Here is a 25,105-nt window from a genome sequence, read left to right on the forward strand (position 1 = left end):
TGGATGGTCAGGACTTAATCTTGAAATGTAAGGCTAACGATTAGAATTAACAATTTTGGCAAGATTTGATTGGTTGAAGCCAAAATTGCCAACTTGGGATGGAATTATAGATTGACGATGGCCCTCTCCGGATTTGTACATGGTTTAAGAAATATAATTTTGATGGATTTTATTTATGGTCTTAAAAGCTTGATTTAATATTGTTTTTGGAAGATACTTGATTTTCAAAAGTTTTTGCAATTTTGGGAAGCTACTTTTCCAACGGGAGATGCCCAATTTTTTATAAAATTAATAATTGATTAGTTAATGGATTAGTCATGGGAATATGGTTTTGAATCAAGCCTTAAACTGTGGAAAAATCATAGAAAAACAAGCTGATTAAAGCCTAATGACCAATATTGGAACATAAACAGGCTATGTCTAAGTCAAGTATTTTCGTGCGGCAGCTTCGAGAAGTTGGTAAATTTGATTTCACATATGAATTTCTCATAAAAAAATGGAATGGGAGAAAGACCAAGAGAATAACCTTAGGAAGTCAAGGAAAAGAGAGTGAAAATTTAGGTAAAAAAGAACAAGCTTGAGAAGCTAAGAGTCTTAGCATGTTCAGTGGCTCTAATTAACAAAATAAATGGTGTATGTTGGGTCTTTAAGGTCATGAGATATAAAGGAAGAGGAATTGAAGGTTTGGTCAAGTAATCTCAAAGAGCGAAAGAAAGGAAGGCAAAAGGAAGTTTGTAAAGCTTAAAAGTATCAGCTTCACATGTTTTGTATTTAAGTTGTAATTATGTTATTATTATATGCTTCTCAGATTTCCATGAGTTGAATAATTATTTTATGTTGGACATGTGAAATTATTTTCTTGAATTATGTCATGACCGTGGTTGACAATTCTATGCTTATATGAACATGTTCTTGATTGTGTCCTTTCGTAGTGCTATTGTTATTGAGTCAATGATGGAAGCATAACTTGATTGCTTGAATGCTGATTGTTTGCTACTAGGATTTACTTGAATCTCACACCATCGACTAAATATGCTAGTTTACAAGCTTCCAAAGGAAAAGCTAAAGCAAATTGGAAGTCATAGAATAGCCTTGAAATTATGAATTTATCATGCATGTTTTTTATTGCCCAGTTTGTGCTCTCTTCAGAGTATAATCACTATTTGATTGTATAATATATGGTGAAAGATATATATCCAGTGCTCATAGGCATGTGAAAAGTAGACACATAGAGGGTTCTAACAAGTCCTAAATTAGATCAATTGGATATAAAATAACATGAGTTATGAATCTTTAAATTCATGACATAGATTCAGTCCAAAAAAACATATTTTAGAGCACACTCATACAATGTTTCTAGAGTTAATTATGTTTTTTCAAATTTGGACAAAGATCTAGAAATAATAGAACACAAAATTTAACGGGGCAAACCCTAATATGAAGGATTAAAAAATCTCACAAACAACAAGAAATTCACAATAAAAAATAGAGTTTATAATAATCATCTGAATCTGATTTGTATAAGGACAGAAAGGCTTGATATATATATATATATATATATATATATAGAGTTTCTAAAAAGACCTAGAAAAAATAACTTGGCCGATAAATAATATATCCTATAATCTCAATTATAAATACAATAGAGATAAACATAATAAATAAAAAAAGCATAATGGGCCATAGGATATTGAGGCACAATCTCAACTCCCTCTGGTCTGATCGGCTAGCTATAGGCTCTGCACTGGTGATAGACTCATCTTCTTCAACAATGAACTGATCATTATTTGTACTGCTGTATCCTTCATCTCTCGTGTTTCGCCACCTTTCAACGTCTTCTTTACACAATACACGCCACCCACACTGTTCTATTTTAAAAATTGACTTCTTCTGTTCACCTTTGTTGTAAATGAAAAATACCATTTGAAGTGGTTGTTCCACAACAAATGAGGAAGAACGAATGTAGATGATACATCGTTGATGACGACAACTAGACTGCACACAAATGCTACAACAACGAAATGAATTTGAATATTCATCTTCAGAAACTCTATAAGTCCAACAAAGGACGCCAGCATCATCAAATTCTGCAGCTTCCAAATCATGTTCTAGCACTAAGCATACGGCTATGCCCCACCATTCACTTGATCGGCATGAATCAGGCAGTTCTATTGTGAATGACACATTTGTTGGAGTATACTCATAAGGGAAATCTTTCGCACAATAATAGCTTTGATTGTGAAACCATGATGGCACTTCATTACCAGGAATAGTTAATAAGCGAGTAGGTTGCATAAAGAAGTCAGACTGTGATGAAATATTATTCATGTTAGATGTCAGGTGTAAGGGATAGTAAAATAAGAAGAGCAAATAAAACAGAAATTTAATAGATTCAAATAACTCACAAATTCTGAATCCCAAGTTACAATGGCAGACACATAGTCGCTTAAAAAGTGACATTTCCAGTCATGACCTGAGATTTCACTTCGGCGTAGTCGAGTCTATAACAAAAAAATTGACATGATATAGAATTATAATGACTAAAATGAAAGAAATAATAGTGAAGAGAATTAAAATAAACCTGAGATTCGAAGTGCTCAATGAATTCCCATAATTGTTGTGAACATGCATAATGTTTCAATGATGGACAATCACCAGCTTGTATAATCGACAGGTTTTTTGGAAGTTGAGGCAAAGACTGGAGCCTTGGGCAATTATTTAAACCAATAGATTCAAGTTTTCGAAGTTTGGAAATGAGGCCGGAAGGAAATTCAACAAAGTTGTTTCCACTCAGATCTAATGCCGTCAATGAAGATAAACTGCTGATTTCATTGGATAGTGATTCATCATGAAGATTGCAATAACTTAAATGTAACGTGACCAAAGATGATAGGTTTGAAAAAGGAGACCCTGAAAACATTGTTGAAGGCCTTTGAAGCCTAAATGCCCGCTTGGGAAGGGAGTAGAGATCCCATGATGATGATGATGATGATGATTGTGAATAACCACTGCATCGGCTAAGAGACAATACTCTTAGATTACGGAGGGATGAAGGCACTTCTTTTAGAGCAGTTCCACTCACATCAAGGTCTTCCAATGCCTCATTTTCGTTCAAATTTTCTGGAAGCCTTGAAAACTTTGGACAACCAGAAATATTGATGTTCTTTATAGCTTTCAATTTTTGAAAATCACTTGGAAGGCAAACCAGATTTTTGCAATTCGCTAAATTTAATATTGCAAGACCAATCAAATTGACGAATGATTGAGGCAGTTTTGATATAGCAGTCTCCTCTAAATCAAGCAACGATAAATGTTCCATACCTTTACCAAACTCAGGAAGTTTCTTAATTTTTGAACAACCAGAGAGAATAAACAACTCTAAGCAATTCATCTCGATTTTGGTTGGAAGGGTTTTAATACTTTTGCAACCTTTAAAATCAACAATGACAAGTTTCTTGTGTTGCCCTAGAGAGTAGTGAACTTCAACAAGCTTTGTACACCCTTCAAGAATCAATCTTTGAAGATTAGGAGTTCCATCAAAATTTGGTGTTCTGATAAGATTTGTTGAATGACTCAAATCAATGAACTTCAAACTTTGTAGAAACTGAAAAAAAAAAACCAAAAAATAAATAAACAAACAAAAGCCTTCAAAAGTTAACAACGAGCTAGCCAGTAATACGTGCATCAAATCATAGACCTAAAAAAATTAAGCCAGGGACCTTATTAATTACCTGAGTTCCCGTCCAAAGTTCTTTCAATTTGCTGTGTTGCATTCTAAGATCAACAAGTTCATTCAGTTGAGTCTGACTTGGCAAGAAATCTAAAGGATACCCCTCCCATTCTATGACTTTCAATGTGGTTGAAAGGCAATTAAGTCCACGAAGGAGATTCAATTGCATGCGTGAATGTGAATGACTTGATATCATAAGTAACTTGAGATTACTCATACTTGAAAAGGCTTCAGGGTTGAAATGCATTGCATATGGTTTGTCAAATCTTACCACTATGCCATAGATTGCTTCAGTCCCCTATATATAAAATAATAAATCAAACTTATTGCATATAAAATGCATAAAATAAATTATTGAATCAATAGAGCACAATAAAAGTGGCGGAATGTTACCCTCTTATTCCCTAACACATGATTAGCATCCTCCAAGGACCATATCCTACTACGCTTGCCTGCATCATTTGGTGATTCAAGAAACACAATTTTCTTACCCATTTCTCGAAGCATGTCATGCACCCACAAGCACCCTTCAAATTCAGTTAGCAATGATTTCTCAATAAGAACCGGTATTCCAATTCTTGGGTGAAGACCACAATTTTCTAAAATTTGGATGACATTATCCTTGGCCTCCCCATTGAAAAAGCAAGCAATATCTAAAAATATAGTCTTCTCATTATATTCTAGTCCATCAAAGCTTACTTGAAGTATCTCCAAAATGTCATTTGGAGGAACCTTACTAAGGGTATCCTCCCATTCTGATTTACTTCTTCCACAAAGAAATGAACCGAATACTTTGAGGGCCAAAGGAAGTCCTTTGGTAGATTTAATCAAAATTTTAGAAAGCTCCAAATAATCTCCATTTGGATGATCTCCTTTGAATGCTTTTTGAAGAAAAAGTTGACGGGACTCATCTTGACTTAAGAAATTCATCTTATATTGAGAAACACCATACTGAACTAAAAGATGCTTATCTCTGGTTGTTATTATTATTCTACTCCCTTTGCCAAACCATCCTTTCTTTCCAGCCAAATTCTCAAGTTGGTTTATGTCACTCACATCATCAAGAACAAGTAGAACTTTTGTATTGCGCAACTTCCTTCCTATTAACTCTCTTCCATCGTAAGAATTACCGACTTCCGTTCTAGTTCTTCTTTTCGGGTGAGAAAGAAGTTCCTTTTGCAATTCAATTAACCCACCATTTTGTGCAGATTTCTCTCTGATATTATGAAGAAAGAAATGAACTTCATAATTCTTTTTTATTCTCTTATAAACAGCTCTAGCAAGAGTTGTTTTGCCTAACCCTCCCATTCCCCATATTCCAATAAACTGAACTCCCTCCGATGTATTGGCTAGAAATGAATCAAACTCTGCTATCTTTGCATCAATACCAACTAATCGATCATCATTTAAGTGAGTTTTGACCACACCTTCATCATTTGAGTTGAAAGATCGTTGATCATCTAATTTTGACCTCAAAATTTCAGCAACATTTTCAATGAGTTTTGATTCGTACCTACAAAGGAAAACAGAATAATTACATTTATCATCAAAGTTAATTGAATTTTAAAGTTTTGCAAAATATTACAAAATACTTTTACTTGCACTAGGGTGTTTGGCTTCTTTAAAAAGTGCTCTTAAAAAGTATTTTGTTGCAATTAGAGATAAACTTCTCCACGTATTTATTTTATATACCGTAAAAGTATTTTTAAAACCATGATATTGATTCCATGCATACACACTGAAATGGATTAAACCAGAGTTCTCAAAAGATGCATTTAGTGTCAAGAGGGAAGAGGGGAACGCAAACAAGCTCCTTCAAAAATGTTTTAATAGAAAAGGTCGATGATGGAGCGGAAAAAGGAGGTTAGAGTTTAAAAATAATCAATATTATACAAAACCCTTTCTAATGAAATAGTGGAAGATGAAAGTAATTTGATATCATATTGTTCATATTCATATATATATATATATATATATATATATATATATATATATATAGCACGTGATAATCAATGCTGGTCAACTATAAATAGGTGTCATATTTGACATTTCAAATACTGACCAAACATGAGAAACAAGGGCATTTATGGGCTAAATAAAATAGCAGAACTCAAAGCTAGGAGAGTTATGAGGAAAAAGTCAAGTTAGGATAAAAGCATAATTTTGAAATGTTTTGAACCAAACACAGTAATTATATAAAAAAATCCCGAAATTCATAAAATCAAGAAAAAATGGTAAAGAGATTTTCAAGGTAATTTTGATGCCTAAAAGGGTATTTATGATGAGAACGCCTCAAAAAATTAAAAAGTGAAATAAAATAGCCTTTTTTTTTTTTGCTAATTAAGTAATACAGGCTAATTTGAAGTCCTTATAGTTCCTTTCAATTTTGAGTCTGATCCTTAATTTTTTTTTATTTTTATTGAGTTCTTTAACTTTCTGCCGTTGGATTTGTTAGCCCTACAGCTAAATAAAAACAAACATCATTAAAATCTCCACCGTTATTTTTTTTTATTTGTCGTCTGCTCTTTACGAGGTGTGTCGGATTAATATCGCAACAAATGGAGAGAGATGAGAGCAAATGAAGGTTACCGTGAAAACTGGAGAGAGATAGAAGTTTTAGGTGGAGAAGACGTTTAGCAGTTCTTTCTAACGGAAATTCTAACGGTGTTTATTTTTATTTACCTGGAAGACTGACGGATCTAAAGCCAAGAGGTTAAAAGAATTCAATAAAAAGGGGGAAAAAAAAAGGCTCAAGAACCTCATTCAAAATTTAAAAAAAAAACTATAAGGACCTCCAAATTAGTTTTCCCTTTAAAAATTATGTAAATGTCCCAAATAATTATAGAAAAATGAATAATAACCATTTTGGGACTTTAGAAAATTTGCGGAGAAAATTATTTTCCAAGAGGTAGAACTACTAAGTTTAAAATTATTTTTCAGACTTAAAAGTGTAATTTCCCGAAAATTAAAGGAAAAATAATCAAGGGTCAAATTTTGGCCTGAGAATATTAGATACAGTTTTTTAAGAGGAAGATGAATTTTTTAAAAGAGTTTTATGGATCTTTATTAATTGGAAGTTAATTATGAAATTTAATTCCATATATGTTAAGAAATAATCCAAAATTCGTACCATAAATCCAAAACTTACAAAATTCATCCAAGACCATTCCTGAAAGTCAAAAGTAGTCTTACCCATGGTCAGCTAAAAAAAAGAGGACTTCTTTTGACCATTTGACCCAAACGTTTAAAAAAGAGAGAAAACAAGGAGGCGAATTTGAAGGAATTATATATCAAATCTAATTAATTTACTTCTTTTCACCCTTTCGGTCGTCATAGCCGGCCAGTAGAAAAGAGAGGAGAGGATAAGGATGAGGACGAGGACGACGATGATGACGACGACATCGATAGAGAAGAAGGAAGGAAGGAAGGAAGGAGATAAAGTTGTAACAAGTTATTTCCTAAGTGATTCCTACATCTAAATTACTACCTCCGGTTTCTAATATAAGATCCTATTTGACTTTTATTTTAGTCCTAAAACTCTAATCCACTTTGTCTCTCATATTTATATATATATATTTTTTAAAGTAGTCCTTCTAACAATGATAGTTCTAACTAATACATTTAATTAGTAAAGATATTTTAGGAAGTACAACACTTATTTATTACAAATAACTAACTTAATTTTTTTCCTTAATCTCCTCAAATTAGTCAACTAGCTCTTATAATTAGGACTAGAGTTAGTACTATCTAAGCTTGGTTTTCTCATTTGGCACTTGTTTTAATGCCTAAACCTCTCTCTTAATAATTGTTAGCAAGTGGTAGAGAGAGAGAGAGCAAGAAAACCAGTTTTAATGCTCATCACTTTGATTAACACTCTAGGCTCATTAGATTTGGATCGTCTATACTCATTAGATGGTCCAGATTTAATATCTTTTTTATTTTTATTTATTCAAAATAATTTTTATAATATGTAGAAAATCTAAAATAGAGATAATCTCTTAACTATCATTTTTTAAAATAGTTTTTCTATTTAAAAATAATTAATTAAAAAATTTTAAATCTGGACCATTCAAATCAGATATAAACAGTCTAGATCTGATAAGCTTAGAGTGCTTATTAAGATAATGATCACTGAAACTGGTTCTGAAAAACAAGGGTGTGAAATTGAAGGAATCAAGCTTTGATGAAAAAGGCATCTAGTGCTGTGATCTATTGGTTGTTGTTGGTGTTTCTCATATCTGTTGTTTTAAATTTTTGACAGTATGAAATTCTAGGGAAAAGCTTACGCAATTTTCCAAAAATTATGTTTAGCATGATGATATGATGATTAAATAAGGATTAGAGGAGGTTAATATGACATCAAAACAAGTGGTTAGTGGAAAGAAAACAAAATCAACATATTTTCCAATTTTCCAATTTTTCCATGTGGAGCATTTAAAACGCTTTAAATAAAACTTGAATCATTTCACTTGGAGTTTTTGTGATTTAATTATAAATTTTTAAAACTTGCTCAAAATTTCAAATTGACTAAATAAATAGTAACTTGAGAATCAATTTTTTTGATTAGAAGTTTTTTATTATTCTCCAGGGGTCTGAAATGGACATGTATAAATGGTTCAGATAGTGTCTCTTAGGCTCTAATATATGTAATGTGCAAAGATGAGATGTGATATCTTTCACGTAAAAATAAACGTCACCTTTCTAAAGGAAACAGAGAATTGAAGATCTAGTATACATCTTTATGCAAAATGATATCTTTATGATAGTAAGGTTCAGCCAAAAGGTTGTGTATCTACAGTAAAAATTATTCTTTATCTATAAAATGATAATAATGATAGCTGGTAGTATTGCAGATAAATAATTTCTATTCCTGCCCAGAAATAAGCTTTAAGTTGCTTAAGTCACGGTTATTATTATTATTTTTTTTTTTTGGAAGTAGTAAAATTACCTATAATATCTAGAGTTCCAGCCAGATATGTCTGCAACTTCTTTTAAAGCATCCCTCCATTTGCAAACTTTGTCATGCGCAAACTTTTGTTCAAGCTCTTCAAAAGCCTTTTTAAATCTTCCTCTTTGATGCCGAACATCGGATGGATCTATACCATAAAAGATTGGAAATATATGAAGACCCAACTCTTTCTTAGAATGAAGGATCTTTAGGAGCTCATCTAAGCACCATCTTGAAGAAGCATAGTTTTCGGAGAGTACAACAATTGCACATAAAGATTCTTCAATTGCTTGAAGCAAACTTAGGTTAATAACTTCTCCCCTTTCAAGCTCTTCCTCATCCCTAAAAGTTATTAGTTCATTGCGACACAAAGCAGCATATAAGTGGTCTGTAAAACACTCACGAGTGTCTTCTCCTCGAAAACTTAAAAACACATCATACTTGTGCCTCCTGTTTGAACCAGAAAAGCTTGAAGAATACTCAACTCCATGATTATAAAGTGCCATTGCAAGAAAGCAACTGAAACATTCAAAATAGAAATACGTCCATTAGCGTCGTAAAATAGAAAAAATAGTAAAACTTATAGAAAATAAAATAATCGAAACATCAACAGATAGTTAAGCCAAGGCATTGTTCCTGCAAGATTCACTCTTCATGCATATAATAAATCGAAGCATAACCTTTTGTATATATATTCTTTCTCATCCTTGAATATTTCAAAACAGAATTTCGCGATAGAAAATACTGTTTGCGCACAAGTGAAAATAGGCATAAATAACAAAGATTCATTTCATTCAATAAATCAAAAAGATGATCAAAGGAAACACAAACCTAATTAATGGATGAAATAAGATTGAAAGATTTCTTTGATATGAAACTTGATCAGATGAACCGTAGTCTCCTACGAATTTATTGACAGAAAAATGGCAGAATAGTGGGGGTTCAATGAAATCGAATTCTTGGTCAAAAAAGAACATCGATGGCGGCTCAAGTCAATTTCTTCAAAAACCATGCCTTCGTGTTCCACTGGATAAGACTTGTGGTTTGGAAAGAGATAAGCACTGGCTGTCTTTTGTTTTCTTGCAGTCAAACGTAATGCGAGGGATGCATGTCTCTCAAAGACTTTTCGTTTGAGAAAATAGCATCTAAATATTCTAGAGATGTAGGGTCATCAATATATGCGACAAAATTGTAAGAAGATAAAATTAAGGGATAATTAATATGTATATACATCCTTATATTTTTAATCAATTTTTAATCATGTCCTTATAATTTTTTTTTTCATTCTATAAAGTCCTTATACTTGTTTTTGTTTAGGTCTTTGTAGATTTGTTCTTTTTATCAGGTTGTTATAGTTTGGCTTAATTTTAAATTATGTGGCTAAAGTTTGTTCATTCTTTATTCCTTAAAAGTCTAATAAGATTCTTTTATAAAAATTTTGTTTTAACATTCTTTTAAATTTTTGAATTAAACATGCATTTATAGCTATCTTATAATCATAATTTTCATTTATTTTTGTAACTCTAAAATTCTAATTATAATAATGAAATTTTCTAAAAAATAATATAACTGAAATTAATTTATAATTAATTATGCAAATTATGTTTTTCAATATTACCTATTTAATAAGTTTAAGTTGAATTGATAAATAAAATTAAAAAATACAGGGACCTTATTAAAAATCAAGCGAACTTATAAGGACATGATAAAAAAAAAAGACTATATGTACCAAAGTAAAAACAAGTAAAAGAATAAAGACCTTTTCAAGGACGTGATTAAAAATTGGTTGACATTATAAAAACTTGCAAATTAATTATCCCTAAAATTAAAAAGTACTACATCTAGTTTTTAATATAAGATTTATTTAATTAATTTGAGTAGCTGAAAAAATTATTTAAATTAGATATTTGTAAAAAATGTACATTGTGGTTTCTTTAAAATACACTTTCAAATTGTTTGCATTAAAACTACGTACCTTATGATGAAAACTTCCTTAACATATGTAGTGAATATAGATAATATAGGAAAACAATCATATGCATGGGGATAAAGTGCATTAAAATATTATATTTAAAATCAGATCTAACCCAAGTGTGTTTAACTTGTCCTGTCTTGACATCCCATTCTTGTCCCAATCGTTTAGGGATGGGATAAAAGTGGGATGTGACAAAATTATTTTGAGACGAGATAGGAGTGAAGAGTGTCCTATCTCTACATATTATCTTTCTATTTGATTTTTATAAATTTGCTTGATTTGTCATTGTAATAGTGTTATGTAATAATATTTATCAATTGTTATTTTAATTATTTGTTTACAAGTTTTGCATGGGTTGCATTATATTCTTTTTTATGAACATTTTAAGTTTTTTTTTTGTTTATCAAGAATTAAATAAAAAGTTTTCTTCTTTGCCATTTTTTCCTAATAGTTTTTATATAGTTTTTATTATGAGTTCTAATACTCCATATATAGTTGGTTTTTAAATTAAGAAAGTCAAAAAAAATTCAAAAAAAGAGGCATTCCTATCCCATCCCGGTTATGCCCTATCATGATGGAAAGGGACACAGGACAAAAGAGTTATCCTGTCCTGATTATTGGAAGGCGTTCGTCCCTATCCTGTTCCATAAACACCCTTAACCTAACCTAAAACTAGTTTTTTATATTAAGAATTGGACACTGGAGGTAGTATTACCATTCTATGGTTTTATTTAATTATCGGGGAATAACACTTCTGACCAATAGATCAATTAGTTTCAAATTACCAATGAATGTTAAATCCATGTAAGTATATGTGTTAAAAGAACAAACTTTGTATAATGTTATTTCATATTATAAAGTTGGAATATGATCATTTGTAAAATTTTTAATATCTCAATGTGAAATTTTGAAATATATTGAAAATCTTGTTCAAATAAATATATATATAAATATATAACGGATTCAACGCTTATCTTCTACAGTATATTGCTATACTGATCTTATAATTATAGGGGCAAAGTATTTCGTTTTGTATATCTGATTATTAATGATTTTAAACTATAATTACATCGATGCATTATAGTACGGTTTGAATTATATCATTATAAGGATGAATTTAAATCTTTTGAAGTATAAGGACTTATTTGAAAATTAAGTTAAAATATAGGGATATCAATTTTTTATTGGCCTTTTTATGAGATAATTATGACAACTTATTTTACTTTTCATTACATATTCAATTAATTATATCTTTGAACTTATTATTTCATCCATATTTTGAATTTGTATGCGCCATATGCCCATATGTTTTTAAATTTTGATAGAAGAAATAGGTAAAATATTAACTAATTTCTTAAAATTTAAGTTATTTTCATTTTCTTCAGCACATATAAATTTCTTTAAAATAATATTTATACACATATAACGAAACATACAGTTACTAGAGGCCTACTTGGATCATGATTAAGTCCTATATATTCATCCTTATGATATATGCACAATTTTAGACTCTTTTTTTTCACCTAATTGGACAATCTTGATTTGAAGTTGCTAATTTTAATATTTTAAATGATAAATTTACTTTTCTTAATTAGAACAGCGAAAATTATAAGACTAAATTAAATTTACTTTGAATTGTCCAAATTCCATTTGGTTGGTCCAACACGCTATGGAATGTGGTTCCCACCTATTTGTTTGTTGTAGCACCATGTTAAGCCTTAAGACAGCGCTGTGTTAAAATTGGCTCGATATTTATGCTATTTTGTCCTTTTCACTTTATTCTATATTTTTATTGAGTTGTAGTCTTTCCTTTTTACAAATCCCTTTTCATCATTGGCTCTTTAGAAATATTCATGGGGAATGATAAGCTTCATCTACGGTCTGCTTATTATTTGGTCTTATTTATTTATCTTGCAAATAAAATGAAAATTGAAGAATGGAGATTATAATAAACAAGGACCAAATAACGAACTATATTATTCATAATAACTTTCAATTTTTATTATTATTGTTAAAGACTTTGATCCTTTTCATAGGCAAAAATTGTGCACCGATTCCCATAAATAATTCATTTCATTATTTATTTATAATTCTCCAATTGGATCGCGAACCTCTGTGAATCAGCAAATAATGAATTGAGCTCCAAGGGATGGGGAATTAATATGCCCATTTGTCTTACTGTTTGGATAATTGAATTGTATCATTACGTAATTGTTTAGATGTCACTTGGAAATTGAATCATATCAGGTGCACGCACACACATATATTGCCAATATACACTACAAAACAAAAAAAGATTTTAGGCGACGACTTTCGGCAGCAACAAAAAAAGTCACTGCTGAAAGTAGACTTTTAGTGGCGACACTAAAAAGTCACCGCTGAAACTAAGACTTTCAGCAGGGACAAAAATATCGCCGCTAAAAGTGAACTTTTAGCTCTGACTTTTTTTGTCGCTGCAGAAAGTATATCTTTGAGTGGAATCATTGGGTTCACTTTTAGCAGCGACATTCTATAGTCGCCGCTGAAAGTACACTTTTAGCGGTGACTATTAGTGTCGCCGTTGAAGGTTTGACTTTCAACGGCTACACTAACTTTCAGCGGTGACATTTTATGGTCGCCGCTGAAAGTGTAATATAATAATATATATTTTATTTTACAATAGTAATAAACAAATTCAATCCGGCTCAGTGGCAAGAAAATTGGACATGAAATGAGATGGTCACGAATTCGAACCTTGAAGAAGACATATTTAAAATCAAAATATTTGGATGATAATGTGGCGGGGAGGAGTGATGTGGCAATGACATGGAGGTGGCTAGTGATGACGTGGCACCTAGTTGGTGATGAGGTGGAGGTGGCTAGTGATGACATGGCTGCCAGTGGTGATGATGTGGCATTGGTAAAGCCAAATGTTCTTAGATATCACTTTTAGCGGCAACAAAAAAGTCACCGCTGAATGTCCCTTGTTTGTTGCCACAAAAAATTCTTTATGTTGCCGCTGAAAGTTTTTTAGCGGTGACAAGAATGTTGCCGCCGAAAGTACCTTTTGGTGGCGACTGAAACAACATTCCTAAATAAACAGATAAACCTAATTTTTTTATAGTAACTTTAAGAAATAACTTTTTATAACCAAACCATGCTAAATACAAACTCAAATTATATCACAATCATCTACACTAACTAGTTTATAATATTGTTATCCGTGATAGAAAAGAGTAGCACCCAATCATACATCCTATCACGGATAAAAGAACTTTTCTTAACTCATTCAAATACAAACCATATGAGAAAGGATCAATCTTATCTAATATGGTTATAAAACAACATATAATATAGCTCATAAATCAAAATATTAAAAATTAAATGTTAATTCATACTTTATAATAAATTCATAAATAAATCATATGCGAATATGCGATCCTAGACCTCTGGCTACCTATCAGCACACATACCACAATAGTACACTCAAAGGACATAAGAAATAATAATACATGAATCAATTAAAACCAATTTATCCTAAGGTAACAATATGCAGGATACAACATAGCTCATAAATCGAGGAGACGCTATAAGTTGCTAATGTAACTTTACTCTTCCTTAGCCTTCCCTGACGTCCCTTCTTTAAAGCTTTCACCTGAAAAATGTTAAATAATAGGAATGAGACAATGTCTCAGTAACTAAATCCCTACCTATCACACACACTAGTATGGGCTAGCGAGGTGTCAGGTGGGATACACAGAGTTAATAATAGTCAATAGACACTTATCTAACAGTTGAACTCATAATAACCATATAAGTCAAATATATCCGCCAATCTCATGCAACTAATGATTTCAAAAGAGATAACATACTTTTTATTTATTCAAAAGATATAAACATCAATGAAGATACCATGTCATATGAAACCTATGAACCCAAATTCATCCTTATATCCTCCTTATTTCCGCCAACTGGACCCATGGGCTAAATTCGTTCCATTTGACTAGCTACTCTGACAAGCTCACCACTCGAGTGATATGGACCGGCCAAAGACCACAGAGCACTCGGTGGACCATAGATTTCCCCTCGAAGAACTAGTGGGGTGTCGCAGTCCCTCAAAGAACTAATGGGACAATAATAGTGGCCAACCATAAAGCTCCGTATGGAGGCCGATACCACGTGGTAAGTATATAAATCTCAATAACTCCAATCATCTCCTTCCCCCACCCAAACCAGATGCACAGGGTTCAAAATAACACATTTATATACATAATCAACTGAATTCCAAAATAAGACCTTATAGTCATAATCATTAATTTCTAACAATACAAATGATTTCAATCCTTTTCAAAACAGTATCCCATCAGACAGTTCATACAAAACATAATATATATATATATATATATGAAACTTGGTTATAAAATTACTCACCAACCTCATACCAATACATGTAACAGATAGAAATTTAGTTACCTGGTCTCCTAGCTAACAGTCAACTATAACTAGAGTCCAACCTCGAAAATGCCACAATAGAGTTTATATCTACAAACAAAATTAAAATATTATCTCTATAGTATTAGAGTAAGCTACTCACAAAATTCTAGCCTCTAACTGCTCCTCTAAAAGCTTTAATTTTACTCAGAACTCTAGTCTAAAAGACATTTCTCTAAGGTTTGGAATGAGAACATATATATATGATTTAGACTTGATTCCTAAATTTTCCTTGCTTAAATATCCTTTAATTATTAGATTATATTATTAGAATTATCAAATTCATAATGTAAATAGACAAACTATAAATTTATAACTTATATTCCATCTTTGAAGGACTTAGACAAATAGACCTAGTATAAACCAGGTTATTCTCACTACAGAAGTTAAACCCTTAATCTAACCGTTGAATTTAATTTCCTATCTATTATGATACTATCCTCCAAATTATAGCTCAATCTAACGATGAATGAACTTTAAAATGCTAATTTACTATTTAGGACTCTATCTGCTAAATCTAAAAGATACAAGTTAAAAACGTACCTAATAACTTATAACTCGAAGATCAAAATGATGATCCAATCATCGAAATTGACGAATTGGATGGCTGACCAAATTTTAGTCTAATCCAACAGTTAATAAACTCAAAACTAGCACTTTTCTAAGACTTCCTCAGATATGTGCGAAAATTATTTGGTTCATCTTTAACTCTTCCCTACTACCACCTATATATAGGCTCCTAGAGCTTCCTCTTCCCATCATTTAGTCGATGTGGGACTTATTAACATTGCTATTTTATCTACTTCCTATCATTTAATTAATGTGAGACTTCTTAACATTGCTATTTTATTTATTTTCTCATACACACACATTAAATCAGAATTATTTTAATTACATATATGTATATTTAACATCTACCTACTCTATAAAAATTTGCTTAAATATTAGATATATGAAAATTAGGATGTTACAGCGACAGATGTCACTGCTAAAACTTCTAATAGTCACCACTGAAAGTGTCTTTCAGTGGCGACCTTTTTAGTCGCTGCTGAAAGTTTTCAGCTACGATTACTACGACAACGACTTTTTAGTTGCGACTTTTATACTTTCAGTTAATTTTTTTGTAGTGACAATTGTTACCCCCTCCACCTCTAAATGAAGGATTATTTGTAAAACAAAATATGTGTTGATTTTATTAAAAATATATTTTGATCATTTGCATTTAAAAATAACTGTATTGGTTAATAGATGTCGTTTGAAAGAATAAAAAAGTGAGGAGGACAAAAAAGATTGAGATTTTTTTAATACTTTTGGAGGAGTACAATATTTATTATGACATAATGTGCAATTGTAGCTAGCATTTAGCAATCATATTTCTCTTCTTTAGTTTTGAACGAAATTACGATCATCATATAATAAAGCTTATTTATGATAACTATATTGTTCTAAAATAGATCTTTTGGATCATTTGCATGTAGTTCCAAAAGAGCTAAAGTTTGTAAGCGCTACAGCTTTATATAATTTTGTAGAACTAACTGAAGATTTATTTGGTCATAAATATAAAACCGCAATTTATTTTATTTTTAATATTTATCCATTTTAGGCCCAAGTGGTTTCTATAGTGATTTTGCACATGTTAAGAAGTCTCCATTAAAAGGTAGTTTCAATGCACATGATTAATAGAAGTATTTTACAAAAGATATCATTCATTTATTATGAATAACTAATTTAATTAATTTTTTATTATAATATTACTAAATTAGCAGTTATCCAGATTAAGTACTGGAGTGGTATTTCACATTGGCCCATGTACTACTATGATACTTTTGAGGGAAAAATATGTTGTCTTTATACAAGCTCTTGAAAAAGGGGACATATATATTTCAAATAAATTAAGTTCAATCGATGGTTAAGTAAATAGCAAACAACGAAAAAAAAGGGGAACTAAAAAGATCAAATATAATTGACTTAATGTTGTTTTGAAAAAAGCGCATGTTGACTTGTAATTAAATTCACATTCACATGCACATTTACAAATTTTTATATCAGCTCTTATAATATAAATTAGAATTTGTAAATTTTCAGATAGGTATTTTTTAATTTGCCACTATTAGTTTTTAAAATGTGTATGTATACTTATAAGTATTTAACCTAATAGATATAAGTAACTTGATCTAAGTTTGATGTTTTCAAAAATATATCAAATTACAGGAGCTACTTTAGTCTTTAAAAAAATTTGGAATAACTGTTCTACCAAGAAAACTTCGAAAAAAAATCATTGTTCAAAAGAAAAGTATACGTGCCAATTAATGTGTCGTGAACAAGGAGTTGAAGTGTCATTCTATAAAGAACTTTCAAAGCCAAGAAAATTCGTTGTAACTTATCCAAGAGAAAAGCATGTGAATATTATATATATATATATATATATATATTATTAATGTGCCGTGAATTTGGGTTTGTAGAGTCGTCTTATAAAGAACTTTCAAAATATAGAAAAATTGATTGTGATTTATTCAAAATCCCCCCCAAAAGAAATTTTATTGGCCATATACATTGCAATATCTAGAATTAGATATTATAGATGGGAAAACAGGGGCCACAATTTTATTCAACGTAAATAAAACGTTTACATAAAAACGTTGGTCAATCATATTGAACCAAAGGAGAACGCCAGCTCAAATCATTTGAAACATGAAAATTTGGTAATAATTGAGCTCCTAGACAATGTACGAACGATGTGCAAATGATGGCAGGCCAAATAACAAAAAGTGATTGCTTTATGGCTCCTCGTGGCTCCACACGGTTTATCTTTTACCTTCTTTTCTATTTCCTTCTTGTAGACCCAACTTACGTGGTAAACACCACGCCTCTTTCCTCCCTCCTTCATGGTAGCTGGTAAGCATAGACGGAATAATTTAAAAAAAGTAGTGCAGCATAAAGTAGGGAAAATTGGGCAAAAGTCCTCCCATTGAAAATTTTATCAATAAAAAAGACCTAAATCAAAGTGTCGGTACTCTGCGTGTCTAAAATTTGCATAATATCAGTAATTTAACTACCTTTTATATTACAAATTTATTAGGTCTAACTTACCAATAAAATTTGCAGTGGGTGAGGGATATTTTATGTAATATCCCAAATTTTATGAAGTAAAGCATGATGAAGGAGAAATTTTTTGAGACATTGTTGAGATTAAGACCCTTAAAATATGGTCTAAATAATTATAAAGTTAATTTCAGGAATTTAGGACATATTTTCTTGGAAAATTCAAGAAAAAATTGTTAGAGGATAATTTTTGAGCTGAGTATTAAAATATTTTTGGAAGCATGAGGGAAAAGGGTAGAATACTTAAATACTCATACTTATATATATATATATATATATATTAATTTATCCTTGCCTATATAATTTATAGGATTTGATATTTGTTCAAATCCATTAAGAAGGGAGCCAAGGAAGAAGTAGGGGGAAGTGAGTACGAAAGAAAAAACAAAAGATAACAACTCTTTTTCTTTAATGTGATTATGCATTAATTGCCACATGCTTGGGTGTGCCTTTATGCTAATTGTGCATGCAAACATATAAGTTACCTTTGCATGATAATATTTGTCATGACAATATGCATTGGTTTCCATTTTTTTAAAAATGTGGGTACGATAGATAGCAATTGGTTATATGGATGTATGATGTATGTGCATCATTGATGGTATTTAGATGCAAGGTGTTGTTCTCTTTGGCTTGTGTAGCATGTTGTTTGTGGTCTTGTATGATTACATGAAGGAAATTTGTTACTACTGAGATTCTTTAGAATCTCACCCCTTCTTTCATGTTAAAAAAAAATCTCAGCTCAAAAATTATTCTCTAACTATTTTTTCTTGAATTTTTCAAGAAAATAGGTCCTAAATTCCTGAAATTAACTTTATAATTATTTAGACCATATTTTAAGGGTCTTAATTTCAACAATTTCTCAAAAAATTTCTCCTTCATCATGCTTTACTTAACTCCATAAAATTTGGGATATTACATTTTACTTCATTTTCCTCCCAAAATATTGGAATGATCATATTGATTGAATAAAGCATAAGGGTCCTATTTGTTTTTCACTGTTCTTGTTTAATATGTATGATTCTGTGCTTTGTTGTTGTGTTTTAGAAGAGGATCTTTCAGTAAGTTCGAAGAAAATTGCCCGTAATGAGGGGCCGCCTTAGATAAGGTATTGGGTTTCCTAATTCTAGCAGTTAGCTTTCGAAATATGATTCTCCCAAGACCCATAATACTAGATTGAATTTGAAACTAATGAAAAACCGAAAAGCCCAATACACATTCAATAAGTTTTCACCATTCGATACTTCCCAAAAGTTCAAGAAATTCCAAAAATACAAAATAGATTACGCATAACTCATTACACCGTCAAAAGCCCCAGAGTATAACCCATTCCATCTTCATATATTAAAAAATTTGCATAGTAAATCCGCCAATTAAAATCCGTGTAAGAACGAGGACGAAGCTTCAATATATTATAGTCCCCAAAACTCAAAACAACTTCTAACGGCACAAAACATTTCGGATTGGTAGCAGCCTTGACCGATTCAAGCTTAAAACGGCACCTTTTGTCGATTGAAAATGAAGAGAGAAGGAGAAATGGAACACTATATTCTTAGTTTGATGTTCGGAGGCTTCAAACAATTAACTATAGACCCTCCAGCTTTGATTCAATAATGAGGGTTAGACTTAACCACACCGGAATCCATTTAACATTCAAAGATCGAATTCATTAGGCTCACCTATGACAGCAGATTGCCATATGGATCTGATTCTAACACAGCCAATATGAAACAAGTTTAACGCAAGAGATCAAGCATACTCTAAATCAAGGATCAGAAACAAATCACAATACGAATCAATTGCATCCAAATCCCTAACACAGTAATCACAACATTCTTTCAACATCATACAACTATCATCTAAGACCTAGAATCGGAAATGCAGTGAAGAAGAGGGATAATAGATGCCACGAATTCCCCTATAAACTCCGAGCTCCAGCCACCAGCCCACTGCCCTAAGAGAACGAACGCCGCCTAGGCACGCCTCTGCTCCGTGAAATCTTCACCGAATGCTTGCACAGTCACAGCCACCGTGGCAGAACGCGATGGAGGATGTGGAATCAGTGGAAGAATCGGGCGAATGGTGCTAAAGAGGAAGAAATCGAGAGATGGAATGGAGAAGGCGGAGAAACCCAAGTGTGGAGAGATGGAGATTGCGATGGTGGATGGATGATTTCTGGGATAGTGAATCTGAATGAAGATGCCAGCGAGAAGTGGAAAATCCAATCCCATGTCAAAGCGGTTCGTTTTATATATACTGCTTTCTTTGCATTTTCTTCGATTTAGGTCCCTATTTGTCATTCATTCAGATCCTTAATTGCTACCATCATCCTCCCCCTTTTAATTCCCATTTTCTCTCAAGTTGCCTACAAAACAAACCCAGAAGTCAAATACTTAGGAAAAATCATGAAATATGACACTTTTATCCTTTTTACACATTAATTCCGTGCAATGACTCGCAATCCCAAATAATCATAATATTTGCATTTTAAGCTCAATAACATAATAAAATTCCTAAATCACATATAAAAATACATAACAAAATAGAGATTTGTCAATGATTTATATATAAGCTATAAATTGAGTAAAATCAAGACTATATAATACGCACATTTAAAGCACAAAGTATACCGGAGAAGCATTTTCTATGCGCTATATAAAAATATATAATGAATTAAAGTAAAAATAACCTCAATAAAAAAAATTTTCAACAGAGACTGGTGTAATGCAAAATGATGTCCCACTTGCCACAATCACTCCCGCCATATCCATGGTTCAAAGCATGACTTCTACATATCACAATTTAACCAACTAATTAAGAGTGAAAAAGTAATAACAATAGAGCTATGTATAACAAAATGTTACATATATTTTATTCGTCCCGTGATTAAATTTAAAAACATTAAAAAAAGAGTAAAATGTTTTGACTACCCTTCTAGTTTGTATTAATTACATAGACTTCTCTTCTATTTTAAAAATATACAGTTTAATCCAATAAATTACACCCATTAGAATAATCTAAAAAGATTCTAAAAACATTATTTTTAACTGAAATTTATATCAAAATAAATTTTACTTACTATTTTACCCTTTATTCTAATAAATTTCTAAATTATATTTTTACAGTTATATAAATTTCATTCATTTAAAGCAAATATAAAAGACTTGATTAAAAATTTAACTAATTTTTTAAATAGATATATATACTTTGACTAAACATGTTTATGAATTTTTGTAACAAAGATGTGTTTAAAAATTTTGAATTATAAATTTAAATAATTTATAAAATCTTTTAAACTTATGTTATTTAAACTCTACGATAAACAAAAACTATGTATTTGAAATATGTTTTTACAATTTAAAAGAAATCAAAGTAAATAATTTCCAATGAATGTGATAAAATATTAAAATTATAAAATTTTATGATTTAGATCAAAATTAATAAATTTTATAACATATTAGAAATTTTAAAAATATACATATTAAAATTATTTTTGATTTATAAAAAATATTTTTTGGAAAATATAAATGTCTAAATAATTATTTAAGTTAAAAAAGGGGCATTTTGATACAAAAAAAAAATTTAAAGTCAAGCTAATGGTCAACTAACAGTTTGGATGGATGGAAATTGAATATTAAATATAAGAGGGAGATTTGTGTAACATACATTTTAATTGTAATGGAGGTTTATATACATTTTCAAAATAGAGATGAAGTTTCTATAATCGAGATAAAATAGAAGGATGGTCGGTGTATTTTACTCTCAAAAAAAGATTTAATCTGTAATACCATGTGCTTGTGTCCATTTGTTTAAGCTTACCTTGAAGCAATTGTTTCAACTTTCCCATTCTCTAGTAAAGGATTCATCTTCAACAATGAACTAATCATTATTATTGCTGAAACTGCAGCCTTCATCACTTGTGTTTCGTCATCTTTCAACATCTTCTTTACACACCACACTCCATCCACACTGCCTTATTTTAAAATCTGACTTCCCATTCGAACGTACATTAGTGAAAAATACTATTTGCAGTTGTTTCCCAACAAATGAGGAAAAATGAATGTGGATAACACATCGTTGATGACGACATCTAGACAGCAAAAAAAATTCTACTGATACGGTACGAATTTGAATATTCACCATTAGAAACTCTATAAGTCCAACAAAGATAGGCAAAAGATCACAGTTTGCATATTCCATATCATTTTCTAACACTAAGCATATGACTATGCCCCACCATTCACTTGAACAGCATGAATTAGGCCTGTTTACTATAAACGACACGTTTGTTATATGCTAGTAAGGCAAATCTTCCACACAAAAGTAGTTTTGATTGTGAAACCATGATGATACTTCACTACCAAGAACAGTCAATATGCGAGTAGGTTGCATGAAGAAGTCATCATGAGGCTGTGATGAAAAATTATTCATGTTAGGTGTACAATAATTCACGTGTAAGAAATAGTCAAATAAGAAAACCAAATAAGCTCGAAATTCAAGAGAATTCAAATACTCAACTTGCGATTCCCAAGTTACAATTCCCGAGAAGAGGTCGCTTAAAAGCTTTATTTTCCATTTTTCACATGAGAATTCACTTTGGTGTTGAGTCTGTAACAAAAAATTTGGCATCATAAATATGGAATTATAATGACTAATGTGAAAAAAAAATAATGGTGAAGAGAAATCAAATAAACCTGACATTCAAATTACTCAATGAATTCCCATAGTTGCTGTGAACATGCATAATGTTCTAATAATGGACAATCACCAGCTTGCATAAATGACAAGTTTGCTGGAAGTTGAGGCAAAAACTGAAGCCATGGGCAATCATTGACAGCAATAAATTCAAGCTTTCGAAGGTTTGAAAAGAGGAGCGAAGCAAACTCAACAAAATTTTTTCCTCTCAAATCTAATACTGCCAATGTTGATAAATTGCCAATTTCACTTAATAGTGATCTATCATGAAGATTGCAATAACTCAAACTTAACAGGACCAGAGAACATGATGGAATTGAAAAGGAAGGAGACCACATAAACGTTGTTGAACTTGAAGGCCTTCGAAGCCTAAATGCCACTTGAGAAGGGTAGTGATGCCACGATGGTGAAGATTGTGGATAACAAGTATTGCATCCGCGAAGAGATAATGCTTTTAAACTATTCGGGCATGAAGAAACTTCTTTTATAGCAGTTCTACCCACATAAAATTCTCTCAATGCCTCATTTTCAGTCAAATTTTCTGGAAGTCTTGAAAACTTTGAGCAATCAGAAATATCAATTTTCTCTATAGCTTTCAATTTTTGAAAATCTCTTGGAAGGCATTCCAAATTTTTGTATCTCTTTAAAGTCAATGTAGCAAGACCGCTCAAATTGACTAGTGATTGAGGTAATTTGGATATAGCAGTCCCTTCTAAACCAAGCTCGAATAAGCGTTCCATACATTTACCAAACTGAGGAAGCCTTTTAACTTTTAAACAACTAGAGAGAATAAATTTCTCTAAGCACTTCGTCTCCAATTTTGTGGGAAGAGTTTTAATACTTTTGTAACTTTTAAAACCAACAATGACAAGATTCTTGTGTTGCCCCAGAGAGTGGTGAACTTCAACAAGCTTTGTACACCCTTCAAGAATTAATCTTTAAAGATTAGGAGTATTCTTAAAATTTGGTGTTCTGATCAAGTTTGTTGAATGACTCAAATTAATGAACTTCAAGCTTCGTAGAAACTGAAAAGAACAAAAAAGACAAGCCTTCAGAAACCAGCAACTAGCTAGTGATACATGCATCAATTACAGACAAACAAATTTAAGCAAATGACCTTAATTACCTGAGTTCCTCTCCAAAGTTCTTTTAATTTGCTATGTTGCGTTTTAAGATAAACAAGTTCATCCAATTGAGTTTGCCCTGGTAGGAAATCTAAAGGATACTCCTCCCATGCTATGACTTTCAATGAATTGGAAAGGTAGCTAAGTCTATGAAGATTCAATTGGCCACATGAAGAATGTAATATGATAAGTAACTTGAGATTGCTCATACTAAAAAGGGCTTCAGGATCCAAATGTATGGCATGCGGTTTGTAAAAATTTACCACTATACTACAAATTGCTTCAGTTCCCTATATATAAAACAATGTCAAACTAATAATAACATGAAAAATGCATGGATTATATTACTCAATTAAGAATGTAGTTACAAAAAGGGAGGGAATATTACCCTCTTATTTCCCAACACATGATTAGCATCCTCCAAAGACCACATTCCACTATGCTTGCTGGCATCATCGGGTGACACACGAAAAACAATTTCTTCAGCCATTTCTTGAAGCATATCATGCACCCTCAAATGCCCTTTCACTTCAGTTACCAATGACCTCTCAATAAGAACACCTATTCCAATTTCTGGGCATATATCACTATTTTCTAAAATTTCTATGATTTTATACTTGGCCATTCCATTAAAAAAGTAAGCAATATCTAAGAATAAAATATTCTCATTATATTGCAATCCATCAAAGCTCACTTTAAGTATATCAAAAATGGAACTTGAAGGAATCTTCTTGAGTGCATCCTCCCATTCTGGTATATTTCTTCCACAAAGAAATGAGCCAAGCACTTTTGAGTGCCAATGGAAGTCCTCTGGCAGAATTAATCAAAATTCTAGAAAGCTCTATTTGGTTGATTTCCTTTAAATGCTTTTTGAAGGAAAAGTTGACGGGACTCAACTTGATTTAAAAAATGCATCTCATATTGAGAAACACTATGCTCAACTAACAAATGCTGATCTCTTGTTGTTATTCTTATTTTACTCCCTTGGCCAAACCATCCTTTCTTTCCAGCCAAATTATCAAGTTGGCTTATGTCACTCACATCATCAAGGACAAGTAGAA

General features: G+C 31.4%; 1 protein-coding gene across 1 annotated transcript; it reads right to left on the reverse strand.

The window, feature by feature from the left end:
* Positions 1–1,472: 1,472 nt before the first annotated feature.
* Positions 1,473–9,583, reverse strand: LOC114712612 (TMV resistance protein N-like). Its single transcript, XM_028897159.1, has 7 exons — positions 9,510–9,583; positions 8,679–9,197; positions 4,124–5,243; positions 3,732–4,028; positions 2,582–3,604; positions 2,406–2,501; positions 1,473–2,307 (listed from the first exon to the last, which is right to left on the reverse strand). Exons 2-7 carry the CDS (start codon positions 9,182–9,184, stop codon positions 1,585–1,587), a joined length of 3,765 nt encoding a protein of 1,254 aa, XP_028752992.1. The 5' UTR covers positions 9,185–9,197; positions 9,510–9,583; the 3' UTR covers positions 1,473–1,584.
* Between the last annotated feature and the right edge of the window lie 15,522 nt (positions 9,584–25,105).

This window comes from Neltuma alba, unplaced genomic scaffold (assembly GCF_004799145.2).
Source record: "Neltuma alba isolate B1F8T4 unplaced genomic scaffold, ASM479914v2 tig00011380_pilon, whole genome shotgun sequence".
Classification (NCBI taxonomy): domain Eukaryota; kingdom Viridiplantae; phylum Streptophyta; class Magnoliopsida; order Fabales; family Fabaceae; genus Neltuma; species Neltuma alba.